Source organism: Platichthys flesus, chromosome 18 (assembly GCF_949316205.1).
Source record: "Platichthys flesus chromosome 18, fPlaFle2.1, whole genome shotgun sequence".
Classification (NCBI taxonomy): domain Eukaryota; kingdom Metazoa; phylum Chordata; class Actinopteri; order Pleuronectiformes; family Pleuronectidae; genus Platichthys; species Platichthys flesus.
Genome location: NC_084962.1, coordinates 5,679,767 through 5,694,902, shown reverse-complemented (window position 1 = coordinate 5,694,902; position 15,136 = coordinate 5,679,767). Strand labels below are relative to the sequence as shown.

Here is a 15,136-nt window from a genome sequence, read left to right as displayed (position 1 = left end):
CAATGACACAAAAATGTCACATTGTCCAGGAATAGTTTTAACCTGAACATGTTGGATTTTTACAATTGACAATACAAATCCTATTATCATTGGTACACTTAAAGCGTCTTGTGGCTGGCTGCATTATAGGTCATAAACCCCACCTTCCCCAAATCACTGGATGGGAAATGAAACCAACTTCCTTTTCTCAAAGATGGTTTCAGTCATTTAGGTTCTTATCACACTGAGGTTTGATGTATACTGTATGTTGTCCAACAAATATGATTGAATGTTAAAGTTTGTGTAGAAGGAAAACAATAATAGACATTTTCAAGCTCTGATGTTCAGTATCAACCTGTTTTGGTCTCGTTATTTTCTGTGCCTACTTGAGGTGGGAGCCTGGAACACTGACCTCGGTATCTATGGCCGATTGATTCATTCAAGATTTAATAATTTATAATTATTGCTTCAGTGCATGTACTGTATCTCAGCATGTCCCAGAGAGAAGGATGCTTTTCGCTTTTACATGGGGAAAACACAGTTCAATCACAATCACAGTTGAATGAACAGTTAATTGTGAGGTCAGAACCTTAAACAGTCTGAAAATCCATTCTGTTCTCTGAGGTTGATGTTGGTATTGATATATGGATGGCACACAGCTCTAGGTAAGTGCTCAATATGGCTCTAAAGGTACAATTTGTCTCTCCAACTTTAGGGCCCACAATAGAATTTACTATGCTTGTTAATCTTTTGTTTCCAGCACATCACCACAATTCACAGCTTTTAGACACAGACTATCCCGGGTTTGCTTGTTAGATGTTTTTAGTAAGTGGCAGAATGTGAGCTGGGGGGCTATTGTCAGTCAAGGCATTTTTAACATAAAAAATTGAATTTGATAAATATCACTAGACTGTCTTCAGGAGAGGCGTGGTCTGGTTCGGCTCCTGCTGATAGAAGAAGCTAAAAGCAGTTTGTGTTTTAACATTCAGGGGGACAGCACCACAGCGCAGCCATGTGCAGGCCATGTTCATTTTGATTTAGTAGGAGTTGAGTTTTGCTCTGTTAAACCAAGTTAACTTTTAATTTTTTAAATTTTTTTTGTACATATTTTTATTTTGGGGGACCTCTTTTGTATAATAAACTCAAGTTTGTTATCTGGAACATGTGTTTGACCCTGCCTCCTACCAGTTTTACAGGCTTCTCTGATCAGCTCCCCACTGGCATGATTTTTTGTCTCTATTTTTCCTTCAATTTAAAAATGTGATAACAGTACATTATTTCCTGTAAAAAATATGTCTCAGGATATACAATTTAATTAATTTGATTATATTTAGCTTTGTTGTTCTTGTTCTGTTTTATGTTCATTAGTTCATACCATAGACTGAATATAAAGATGGACCATGTGTATCCATTTCCTCCAACTATACAGATGTGAAGCCAAACTATTGAGAATAAAAAGCTGCCTTCTTGTGTAGTTGGAGCCAAAATCTGTGCAGTAGTGATTTAATGGTGGAGCCACGGTATCAAGGTCCCACCAATACATGTGATCGACCAATCGTGAGTCATTCTCAGCTGTCAAAAATGACATTTAACCAAATATTTTGATAACATTGAATACCTATTTAAAACCATGCTTACTAGAAACATGAGCCCTTTAACATGAATCAGTGTGATAAGAATCACAGATAAAGTGGATTTCAACCCGGCAGCACAGATCCCTACAGTCACCGCAGTTTCAAGGACATGATTGATTATTGTCACCTTTGCAGATAAAATGTCATCACTTCATTATTTTTTCATATTAGACATTTGTGTGAAACTTTTTGCATAATTAGTTTATGTGATCTTAAGTTGGAGACAAAAAATGTGTTTTGATCTTGACCTTTGGACGATAATTAGCTCATCTTTTGGTCCCAAAATAAAGTAATGTCAAATTTGAAGAAATTCCCTAAAGGCAGCTCTGAAATATCAAGTTCACAAAAATGGGACATAACAATGGGACAGTCTAAAGACAGACCCTGATGAACAGGTCTTCAGCCACAGCTGTCAGTGGAGAAAAAAATGAGTCTTGAAATAATCTTAATATCACTAAAGTAAAAAAGTTTTCAACGCTGATGCAATAGATAATAAAACCTCTTTCCAATAATTACCCTTTCATTCAAATTTGTCTCCATAACTCAAGTTTTTGATGAAATTAAATTATCTGTAATCCAGCCACCCTTATTATCTGTACCCATGAAATGAAATGTAACAACATCAACATGGCCACAAATGGATTCATACAATATCACCAATGTGTATATCTACCTGTCGAAATCATGTATTTACAAAAAGCATCTGAACCGTGACACGAGCAGTAATGTGTGTGTGATTTCATAGAGGAGTTAAGCTTTTGAGTTTAATGGCTCAACTGTTTAGTTTCCATGGCAATCAGGTTTTCCCATCCTCTGTTTTCCAGAGTAGTTGTAATCGGCTTGGACGGCATGATCAATGGGGACGGATGAGAAAATACTCAAGACTTGCATAACAAGACAATTGCTCCAGGATGTGATTTATTGGAGTGACAGCTAGCATGTTTTAAGAAATTTCAAAAATATTTGACAGTCAATATAGTGGGCCATTCTTGAAACAAATATATTGGATCGAGAGAAAGATAGAGATGAATCACAAGCTGGTGGCTGAATGAGAATGATGACAAATTGTAAGAAAATAAGAAAATAAAAGCTAAGTAGGAGGAGAGGATGAAAGGGAAAGCCGGACGCCTAATCTAATAATGTCCATCTTCAGCCCTCCATCTTATACTTCTGTTGCTGGTAAGAGAAGGGCCACACCATTGAGCGACAAACCAACAAATGCAGCTTTTCCAGGTTCTGCACAGAAACGCTTACACATATTCTGAAGGATTTTTGCCCATGTAGCTATGAATACATAATTCAATTGTCACAGCCCTTCCATTCACACACGACACAAATGAAAAGCACCCACAACGACTTGTCTCCTCACTTGTCTGCCTCCTCATGAAGGCCACAGGTCACACTTCAAGGGATTCAGCCTCTCACATTGGCTGTTGCTCGTTGCGACTGAGGCGTGAACCCTTGCTAACCAGTTGAAGGTCGTTCTCGCTACCTTCCACTGAATTTAGACCTCCACCGTGAGAGTAATAGCTCAGTGGCATGTTGTCTTCCCAAGGCTAATGGTTATACACAGCTTAATCTGAATGTAATTTCCCCCCAGAATATGCCTTATTATCTTACTCTGTGCGTCTAAAGGCGCACTGTAACTTCCTCTCCCCTCCTCCTGCACCTCGGCAGCAGCGGTGAGACTCTGAGCTGAATAATTGAATTAGAACCTTCAAGGTCCAGAGGTTGATGCTGTGAAGAGGCCAGAGAGCAGCTGAAGAGGTCAAAAGAAATACATTTTCGTAAATCGAATCTACCGTGCATTTGCTTTTTGTATTCGTTTCTCTGTCACAGCTCATTTCAGGGGTCTCTCACCTGCACGCACGATCTCACGAGTCAATAGTTGTTTTCTGTTTTTGAAAGACGAAAAAATAAAACATAAAAAAATAACGGTCTCCTAATTCTCTGTCAGATTCCCGCCCCACTGTGCTTTCTAAACAAACTGTAACCTACTCGTTATCATGATGAGTGAGTCATTTTGTTTTTCAATACTATTTTGTGCAACTCTCATTCTCTGAGCCCGGCTCTGACTTGTAACTGAAATAGAGTCAGGATTGTTTGTGTGTTTGATCGCTGTGCCGCTCGTTTAATGTTTTATCTTGTTGAATCATGTGAAGTGCTCTGTGTGTGTGCATGTGTGTGTGTGTGGATTAAGTGTGTTGTGACAACAATAGATAATGGCATGAGAGCTTCTGAGATGACGGAGGTTATTTTTAGTGTAGGCACCAGCCCATTTGGACAAAGAGGAAGGGAGGGGAAGGAGGAAGTGGATAAAGAGAGAGATGGAAGACAGGAGTGCTGCATTAAAAAGGAAAAATGGAAATAGGAAGACAGTCACATATAGTGATAGAAGCAGGAGAGACAATTGATATTATGCAAGATCGTTAGGGCATTATAGGTATATCCTGGCTGTACGGTGCACCCTCCCAGAGTGACGTGCGTTCACAGGAAAATGTACCTGCCCCATCAGCTGGCCTATGTTCCTTCTAATAAAAATGCATAAGTTGGATAAAATAAGCAGTAAATAATATATACTGGTTTGCCAAATCATCACCCAACAATCTAGTGGGAAGTTTTTAGATTTTGTGAAACCGTATTGCAAGGATGGTATTAAATATTGTACAAAATTCAATTTTTCAGATCAGTAATCCTGTAAGTCTGTGTTCAACACCATGGACAAGCCACTATTATTGATTTGAGCTCATCACAAGTACTTTATATCTCTGTACAGTATGAATATGTGTTGCTGGATTAAGGGGACCCTCATACTGTTATATATTTCAAACAATTTGACAGTAAAGACACATTTTTGAAAGGTTTTTTGTTTGGCCACAAGAGATAACCACCAAGTTATTTTTTATCTGTATAATTGACACTGCATCACTGTCTCTTCTGTGTCCTGTGATCAGGCGACATATGTTTCCTTGCAGCTACAGGCTGATGGCCAGATGATGTCAGTGACTGTCTGTCGCTCCATTTACCTTCCTATCATTGTGTTAAGCGATCTGTCTGTCTGTCTGCAGAGGGAAGCAAAAGTGAATCTCACAGTAGGAGCTGCTGAATGGTCAGTCTTGCCCACACACTCTCCAGTCAACAGTAAAATCCTTGAGGCTTTGCAAGCAAGATGCAACAGAGCGGAATCCATCCATACATCTATATTCAGGTCAGCATCTGTGTGTGTGTGTGTGTGTGTGTGTGTGTGTGTGTGTGTACATGGGCCAGAGACACAACAATGCTTCCAATCTACACCAAGGTCTTCTTCTCTCCCCCTCAATATCACATCTTAGTTAAAGCAACAAACTTGCTCACATTTTTCATTTCAAGGTGTCATATTTTTTCCAACCTTTTGTATGATGATACAAACAAAGACGTATGAGCTCCAAGGCCAAATAAAACACATTTTGTGAAATGTTTTATCTTTGCTTGTACTTCCATGCATCTGTGAAACAATCACAGTAACATGAGAAGAAACAGAGTCGCTGTGTGCATCAGAAACCATGACGATGTCCATTATACTGACGTAAATGCTACCTCATCACAACAACGACAACAAGAGAACAACTGGCAGGAGACCAACAGTATCGATGTTCATTTCACGTTACTGTCAACCAGCATGCAAATTTAGTGTGTAGACACACTACAACACAGGTCCACTGTGCTGTTGTTAAGGAGAGAATATGTTGTGAACATCCATTGATCACTGTTAAATGTGTGTGTTCATGTTTATCTGCGAGCAGTGGCTGCTGTCTCTGCAAGCATCAAGCTTGAGAAAAACATCTAGTGACAAAATCTATCACCTTAACATTTCAGGGAGTTTTCCGTTATCCTGTTACAAATGGCTCCCAGAGCGGTTGGCATGTCAGGGATGAGAGATTTCACACTCCGTGCTATGCAAGTGCTTGACTGCGATTTGTCACGGACGCAACTCTTCCATTTTTTAATGGGACTGTCGGGCATTGGCAACACCACTAAAAGTGTAAATCCACCGGGGAAAGAAAAACTCCCAGCAGGTCAGTTTTATGATCCTGGACAGGATTTATGAATAGCGACACACCTCTATGGGAAGCTAAAGACAGACAAGGCGACAACACTTCGGTTTTTATTGAGAGTGTAGCGCTTTGGTGTGGAAGTTTTTTCTTTCCAAGGGCCATTTCAGTTTTCAGAACAACCTTCCAGGGCCACAATAAATTATTGAAAACACATATATCACAATGACCTGCCTAATGTGACGGATGAAATTGCTGCTGCCCTTTGGTACTGCATCTGATGTCTGTCGTGATGATGTTGCTACGCACCTGGTTTTAGCGAAAGCAAGGTTGTAAAGACAGTGATACAAGGAACTTTAACGGTTGATTGGATGTGTGATGGCAGATTTTATATTTCGATATGTTTAATGAAAGAAATGACAAGTATATAATTACGATAGGGCTTCTGTGGTTAAGACAGCGAACGTGTGGGAGTCTAAGCAGATGCCTGATGCCATTGTATTGTGTAACTTTCAAAGGGGTCCTCATTCAGATTGAAGGTGACCAAATCTAAGCCTGGTTACAACAAGGCAGAGAGCTGATTGGGTAAACCTTCTGCATCTCTGTGAGGAGGGGTCTAACTTGTATAAATGAAATGTGATTTCATTGTTCATGGCTCTTGCTTGAATCTTTCAGTGGTACAAGCAAGTTGCCCTCAGCCGCAGCTGAGTAAGAATTAAACAACCAGAATTGATAATTGTTATGCTGTGAAATGTATTAAATATTCTATTACAGATGAAAACTGTTTCTTGTCATGTCCTTCTGTGTGTTTTTTTTGTTTTTTTTTAATATCTTCTTCAATATCTCTGCTCGGTGAAGGTTCTTTGACAAAAACAGACACTTTGGAACAATTTTACTTTGATTCTAGCAGCTCTGCCGCAGCTATACTTTTTTTTCAGCTTCTTAGTCGTCAGCTCGTTCACCACAAAACTTGCCAGCATAACATTGTCTCTGTCAGAATGTGGTCGTATGAAACAAAAGAGCAATAACATTATCAAAGCAAATTTGTCTTTGCAGCTCAACCAGTTTAATTGCATGTCTCCAGCCCTTCTTCATCACTGTCATTTTTATTACGTCCCCACAATCGCTGCAAACTACACTATTTCATAATATATAACTGTGCAAAGCTACACAATCATCATTTGAATTTATGAATGTATTAAGATATGTAATACCCTACAAATCGACTGATTTTCTTCACCCAAACTTCCTTATAATCTAAAATGAACTTAATTAATATTTGGCTCTTTAACTAAACTTCTGTATTGTTAAGCACTCTGTTTCAAAGGGGCAAAAATCCTATTACTTTTAATGATTTATATAATAATGAGGGAGCTGCACTGGTTACAGTTTACAGAAAAATACTGCAGATTGGTACAACACAGCATAAAATGTGAAGATCACAGACAGCTCTCAGATACGGAAACTGTTCATTTCCAGCCGACATGTTGCACTTGCTTTCCCTCCCTTCTTTTTCTTCCCTGCTTCCTGTTCTTTGATGCTTCTCCCTCTTAACTCTCCCCCTTTCACTCTCTCCCTATTCACAACCTAAAAGATGATTATCTTCACAAAGGCTCTCGGGACTAAAACAGCGACAGACTGAGCATAGAAGTACGAAAACAAAAAAAAGAGAACACTGTCCAACCCAAAAAATACATTATCTCCAGGCAGTCAGCCGAGTGGAGGTAAAGCGGCTAGGGGACGCTGGAGGGAGTTTTGAAAAATAAAGCTCTCGGTACAAAGGAATAAACTGAACTTAGCCTATCTCACGCATGCATGACATAGGCATGATATATGATATAACACAAGTCATATCATACATTTCTTTGTTGGACTCTATTGGAGCTAATGACTAATATAATTTACACATTACTTTGCTTCTTACTTTCCTATCTCTGCTCCTCTCTGTTTCTCGCTTTCAACCAACGCAAACACTCACTGTTCTGTCTCCCTCACCCTCCTACCAAACATATGAGCCCCCTACCACATTGAAACACACACACACACGCACACACACACACAAACACACTGTCACTCTTCACAGGAACAATCTGTCCTGTTAATGTGAGGTCATTGCAGACAATTTTTCCCACTTATCAGCCCTCTGGATTTAAATAAAGCCCTATCACAGATACACTGTTGCTTAGAAACACAATAGGATGCATCAATAATAGGATTTACCCAGAGGCCTACAAGACTGTAGATGTGAGCCGTATTGTCCCTTTTGTGCAGCTGCCACTGTTGCTTGCATGCCGTCATATTGTGCTGTAAAGAGATTGTAGGAGACATTCCATAGGATCCGGTTTAAGGCTATATCCCTCTATTAGAGCTGTTATCTCTCTCTAATTTCCCTGGAGTCCAGGCTGTTCTTTGTTTTCTTATCGATTTTTATAAGGATTTTGATTATTTTCTGTTCTGTTTTATTTGGACAAATTGTATCAAAAAGAAAATTGAATTCCCCAATGTGACAGGGGTGCTTTGTTCATATTTATATATATATATATGTATATATGTATTTTTTTTCTTTATATCATGGCTGTCATCCTTAAACACATTATTTAATGATTATTTTTTTCTTTCTATTCTGGTCACCGCTGATGCATGGCATCAATGGCATTTAGAGGAAGCATACCAATGACCCCCAGTGCCCAAGTGTGCCTTATGTAAGACAGCCCCCTCTGGTTATGAGGCATTTCCTGGCACCACTGATAAAAGATTAATGCCAATTCTTACATGACACAGATTGATCTCTTGCCTTAGTACTGTGACTGTGAGATAGGGACATACAGTACATCATTATATATTCACATATATATACAGACAGTGCTATGGCTCAGATTTAACCAATCAAGCAAATTAACAGCACAGATAAGCACATGGGTTTAACTTCGTTTTGCAACTTTACTTATCAGATTGTATACCTATATAATAGACAAATACACTTCCATGGGTCATAGCTGATCTGTCAGATGTGCCTTGTTTTAAGCCAAAACCTTCTTTAATCAATTTTAAACTAATTAATTTGATATGATGATCAGATTGTAGTATTACTAACAGCTCAGAGTAGTAGTGAATATTCGTTTTATTTAAAGCCACTCATTGCTATTTTATTCTCATTTCCCTTTCATTAGAGGATCATCATTGTTTCTATGAATGTGTTCATCCCATCTTTTTACAAAATGAATAAATCATTGCATAAATTTACACTGCTCTCTCAGAGGTAATGAGATGCGGGAGGCTACATATTAGCAAGAGAAGATACTCATCTGAGCGCCTCTGATATTGGCTTCTCTGTTGGTTTTCTGCCCAGATACAGGAGGGGCGAATAGAAAAGTTGGCAGAATGCCTGCTAAAATCTAGCAGGTTGTTTTTCCTCAATGGTCTGTTTGTGGTGATTCAGAATACATTCATGTGACCTCAACCAACCCTGCTAATATCTACTGTGGGGAAATCCACTTAGAATGCATTGTTGGTCTTTTGTTAGGCATTAACAAATGGCTTATAAATCAACCTCATGTATCTGCAATTTTTAACAACCTCCATCATGACTATTTCTGTGGTTACAAGTGCAAGATTTCAGCCTGTCCTCATGGGAAACTTGCACTATAAAGGCTCATATATGTTCAGCATTCTGTCCCTCACTCTGTGTTCATTTCTTCTGTATTTGTGTAAATCTTCTGAAATCTTACAGATTCGGATCATATTGACAAAACTAATAGTATCACCAGACATTGTGGGAGCAGTGTAGTCAATATTTCAAGTGAGACAACAATGGCAGAACTTTTTAGACTTTATAAACTTAAAAGAGTAAGAAAGTTAACAACAGGATGTTATCTATAGGGAGTAAACGTGAACGTGCCGGACACTGAGAAGCTCTCTCACCTTGTTGTCTTGACAGTGTTGCATTTTGCACGGTGAAAAAAGACAAAATTGCTGTTGCACATTGTTCCCAATATGTAGAAAACAATATGTGAACAAACATTGAGGACTATTTACACGCCAACGCCCGGATGTTCAACCAGCATTCTAATGTCGAACAGGAAATACAAAATGTATCACTGAATATCTGATCAAGAACTTCACTGATTGGATTCACAGAAGTATTATTAGTTCAGCAATGTTTCCATGCTATTTTCTGCTGAAGTCTAATGAACTGTGTTTTTTGCTTTTGTCTTTACCAGATTCAACCCCTTTGGCAGCTAAACTGTCCTTTGGTGTGGTGAAAGTACGTCTGATCTATATGCTCATAAATCTGTCTCTGTGCGTGTTAGTTGGCGAGCGCATAAAGAGTGTGCTGAAGCGTACAAGAGTGATCCATCAAGCCTAATGCCAGCCTGAAAGTGAGTCTGCGGAGCTTCACCTTGACATAAAGCTGCTGGAACTCATCCAGGTTGAGTCTGCCGGTGGGACAGTCCTTCAGGAATCCCTTGTACCACTGCTTCAGCTCGTGTTCATTAAACTCTGTGCTCTTCACCAGGTCCTCCATCACTTCAGGGGTCAACTTGCTGTTCTGTTTCCCCATTTTGCCTGCAAGGAAAAACAAGAGATGGCACAGGACACACACACACACACACACACACACACACACACACACACAAACACACACAAAATGAATAATGTTAGGTATCCTTCATTGAATACAGAACACAAACAAGTGCCTGTACTTGATATGAACCAACAGGAACAGTCTGGAGGGCAGTTGAAACCGTTATTCATCAAGGGTGAAAACAGATTTCTGGAAATGTGGAAGTGCAAAAACAAGCTGGTGTCATCATGACATTGGGGTCTGGGACTTTTTGTTGGGCACCTTTTGATATTATGACATTCTTCTTGTGTTTATGTTGGTTGTTCATTCCGAGTTCTGTTTCTTGTTTTATTTTGAAGTTTTGTTCCTTGTGTTTTTTAAGCTTTATTTACTGTCTTTGTCCTATTTCCCGCCTGTGTGATCGCCTGTACCTTATCGTAATGTCTGGAACCCTGTGTTCAATTATCCCTGCCTCCCTTGTGTATAAAAGTTTCTAGGACTCCCTTTGTTTTTATTCAGTTCGTCTTGTCATCTTGTTTTTCTGCCTTTTCCTATTCCCCTAGTGTTCCATGTCGAGTATTGATCCTAATTTTTTGGGGAATCCCTTGTTTTACCTTAATGAGGAACCCTGCATGTTTTTTCACCTGAATCTGTGGCTCCTGCATTTGGGACTACCTGCTTGTTGCAAATGGATTGTAATATAAGGCACTGGAATATTGTCACATGTTGGAGATAAGTCTTATTAGTCCTGTTCTGTTTCTTCTTGTTTAATCGGGTCTGATTTTAAAACATGCAACTTTTGCATCTTACTCTAGAAAACATTTCATACCAAAATGGCCTGAGGCATTGTGTAATTTAAACAAGTTTTTAGCCCAGTAAGAGGAAAAACTATTCTTTTTTTGGTCAATATTATAAATGATATTTTCCGCCCAATCATTAAAATGTTATTTTTTTCCCAATAAAACCTTTCGCAAGCTCCTGTTGTAGCCTCCAGCAAAATATATTCCAAATGGTGAATATCTCAGTTCGAATGAACGTCTCTGAATTTCGGAAAGGGTAATAATGACATCTTAAAGTACTTGGGCCCGCTGTGACCTTTTAGAAAAACTCAAGAGCATTCTGGTGCTTAATGTCTCTTAATTTCTCCACTGCAGATGTTTGTACCCAGCTGCCTCTGTGTCGCGCTGTTTGTATCGGCACACTCGCTGCTGATGCTGCCACTTTATGGACCTGATTAGTTCATTAACCACCCCCCTAATTATCATAATTTGCTAAAGATGGTTGGAGATTCGGAACATTTCTGCACTTACTGTCTGCCAAGAGGTTTTATTAGACCTCTTTAGCTTTAAAGGACAGAGGGAGGTGTGAGGCAGCAAGAGTGTGTGTGGTGCCAATCTGTCTCTGTGTGCGCCGGGGTGCAGAGAGGACACTCAGGCAAACATCCAAGAGGTGCTGCAGTAATATACTGAGGCCTGCCATTCTGCAGAGCTCCATCCCTTTAAAGTGACCACTTTCTAAAGCATGAACAACTTTTGAGCCTCGCATTGTGCTGTACATTTTGTTTTTGATTACTATGTTGATTATATATGGAATTCAAAACACAGAAACCTTGAATTCACCTGAGACAGGTAGTGCATCATTTTGCAGAACCACACTTTGATGCTAGCATCACATTATTGGTGTGTGGGAATGACCCTGCAAGCAGTGAGCATACCCCACTAATTTGAAAAATTCTCCCTGTGGTGCATTAAAAAACAATCAAACATCCAACTCTGAAGCTCACTGCCAAACAGCAACCTTGTTACTGGACGAGGGCTTTTCACAGCATCAAAGCTTGCTTGCTGATCGTCCTTTGGATTTGATTGTTGTCACAACATAGCTCAGAGCTGTCACCGACTGTTTCCAAATTTTTTTTTCGAAAATAGTCCCATCACCACATGTCAATAATAAAAATACATTATAAAAGGAATAGAAGAGTCTTCTTTGATAGATTATCTTCAGCAGACCTCTGCAGCTGAATTTTCATCATAAGGTGATATAAAATGTTTTCAATAGTTCAATTGAAGGTCGGATTTCAAAAACGTTGTGCTCTGTGATATGCCAACAAGCTGCTCCAATTGGACGGCACTAGCTTTTACATTACATTAAATATCATTTAAATAACTATAGGACAATCAAATGGCATTTGACACTAATTGGGACCATAATTTACTAATTAAACATAATACTGTATTATGAAGTAATGAAAATGCTTTCAACCAGGCAGAGGATGACACAAGTTCACAGAGGAAGTTATGTAATGATTGATCATGCCTCCTCACTGACGGTGAGCCAAAAGGGTGATACCACAAATTAATTAACTTATTGGAAATTAAATAGCTGTTGGTAAAACAAATAAATTGCTCATTTTATCCCAACAATAGAGTCACTGGGACTAACACAGAAGCAAAATTGAATGGGTTCTTCTTTTGGCCATGTTCCAGATTTCATGGATATGGGTGAAGTAGTCTGCTTAACCCTGCTTACTAACAAATAAACAAACATATGCTGACGAAAACATAACCATCATGGCGGAAGTCCCAATACTGAAATGGATCCCTAAGATATTTTAAACTGTGTCCAAGATACAAAGTAGGACATGTTAAAAAAATGTAAAAAATGTATCTGTATTTGTTCTCTAGTGGACAGTCTGTGTATATACAATGGGGACATTGTTGCTTGATGATCTCAAGCTTACTTGATGCCAAGACTTTGATTTATTGCTCTATTGTGCAGCTCAGTTTGGAGAGAACTCATGTTCCTAAAGTCTCCCTCTGGACCATAATAAACCCACACTGGCTGGATGTCCACACTATCGGTTGAAACCATGAAGACCACTGACAAGGCTGACCATGTCCATGCAAATATATTACTTCAAGCAGACCTGTAATGAATTACTAAGGGATACGCTGCATTTTCCACCAGCATTTGAGCCTGGTTGCATGTCATCTCGAATAATCATCATCATTGGTTGTCAAGACGTTTTTTGATAGCCTCATCTAGGGCCTCTTCTTCAACAAGTAAACAACAATGTCTCAGCTACTTACAAAAACTGACAGTCACAACAAATACTGTGGATATCACATTAAGAGTTAATGTTACATAAAGGTAACATCCTATTCACCCTTCTATTTGAAACACTGGACTGGCAGAGCATCTAGTAACATGTTGTGAATGTGAGGGGGTAGTATTCTATCTGGTTGTCATGGCAGTGACACAGAGAAGTTTCTCAACATGAGCTCACAGCAGTGTCCAGAAAAAAATCGCTGAAAAAAGGAGATTTTCAAGAGAGCATCCTCTGTGCATTCAGCTGCTTCTGAAAAGGAAAAGGAGTCTGAACAATTCTCTCATTTAGTAACTGTGATCCTTCAACTGCAGTTTCATTGTGAAAATGAACAAAAGTTTGATTTTCAGCTCGGGCTATAATCACAGAGTTGCAGCGGATCAGCACAAACAGCAGCTTTTTCACCTTTCAAAACAAACAAACGACTGTGTGACTCACGTATCAATCAGAGAAAATGTTTGTGTTATGTGAAAATGATGATGCACAGTTCATTGAAGGGACTAAAACACTGACACGCCTTGCATAAATGCTTCTCATAGCAGCTTTGTTATGTACAGCTGTAATAGAATTTATTTTTGGTTCTTCAAGGATTTTGATTTTGGGATGATAGCGTGCTGTTATTTGGCTGAGGGTCAAAGATCTGTATTCATTAAAGAAGTAATCGAGTGATTTAGTCTATAATGAATATTACACTGAGTAATCGTGACTTTTAGTTATTATGGGTGTCAGACCTTTGGGCCGAACTAATTATTTCCCATAATGCAACCCAAAACCATTAATCGATAGAGCTCCCTTGGGGGCTGAACCCTAAATCGGTCCTGTCGTGTCAGAGTGTGAATGATGTGTTATAGATAAAGTGCTGTGTGTAGAAGCGCTGTAAGAATGTACGTGTAAATAAGTTGGTGTGACTTGAAGTGTTTGTAAAAAAAACTGTATAAATATGAGGGTGAATGGTAAAACAAATGACTGCAAAGTGCATTGAGTGGTCATCAAGACTCGAAAGCTCAATATAAATACAGACCATTTACCATTACCCACAAATAACTGTGAAGTGGTTTGCAACATATCTTTCCTCGAAAGCTATTTCATTACTGTCCTACATCAAAAAGAGGTGATCTACCAAAAACTCCACCTACTTAATTATATTCAGTGACAGTATCAAAAACATTTGGAGTCAGCAAGGGGGTCTCAGTGTTTCCCATTCAATCCTCCTGCCAGTTTCATAATAAACAGAAACTATTTTTACACTGCTCAATTCAGAGTCTACTAAACTGAAATTGTTTAATCGTGATTAAAAGCAAACAATACAGTAAATTGGCAAATATAATAATGTTGGCAGCAACTTAACAACACTCTCAGGATATATCACATGATAACAACCCCTTCTCTTTTTACGTATTTAGTAATGAGGAACATCCTCTCAGTACTGCAGTGAAGCTGAGGAGGCAGTGCACGCTGACATCTAGCTGCTAACACTTTTCTGTTACAATACAGGCTGTCAGACAAGATGGGCTGAGCTTGAAGACGTCAGCTGCAGCAGGACACAGATGTGTCCCTGGAGAGATATCAGCACAAGATGTGTGAGAGCCTGGCCATTATGTCACTGTGGAAGCGTGTATGTGTGTGTGTGTGTGTGTGTGTGTGTCTGTGGGCAAGTGTATGTACATGTGAGTGCTTGTGTTTCTATACAGCATGTATGTAAAGTTTTGTTACGTGTTCATGTGTTACAAGATCTACTGCATTTTTAACCAGTCTCAACCACATGCGTGTAACATGTGGTTTAGACGGTCTGTTACATATTGCGTGTCTTTGTGTATTCGTGTGA

General features: G+C 39.1%; 1 protein-coding gene across 1 annotated transcript in view; it reads right to left on the bottom strand.

Moving 5' to 3' along the window:
* Positions 1 to 15,136, bottom strand: part of vsnl1a (visinin-like 1a) — a 33,680-nt gene that overhangs the window by 15,325 nt on the left and 3,219 nt on the right. Inside the window, exon 2 of the mRNA XM_062412117.1 lies at positions 10,044 to 10,210. Within this exon, the coding sequence (XP_062268101.1) occupies positions 10,044 to 10,205 (162 nt within the window). The 5' untranslated portion in view covers positions 10,206 to 10,210. The remainder of the gene's footprint in view (positions 1 to 10,043; positions 10,211 to 15,136) is intronic.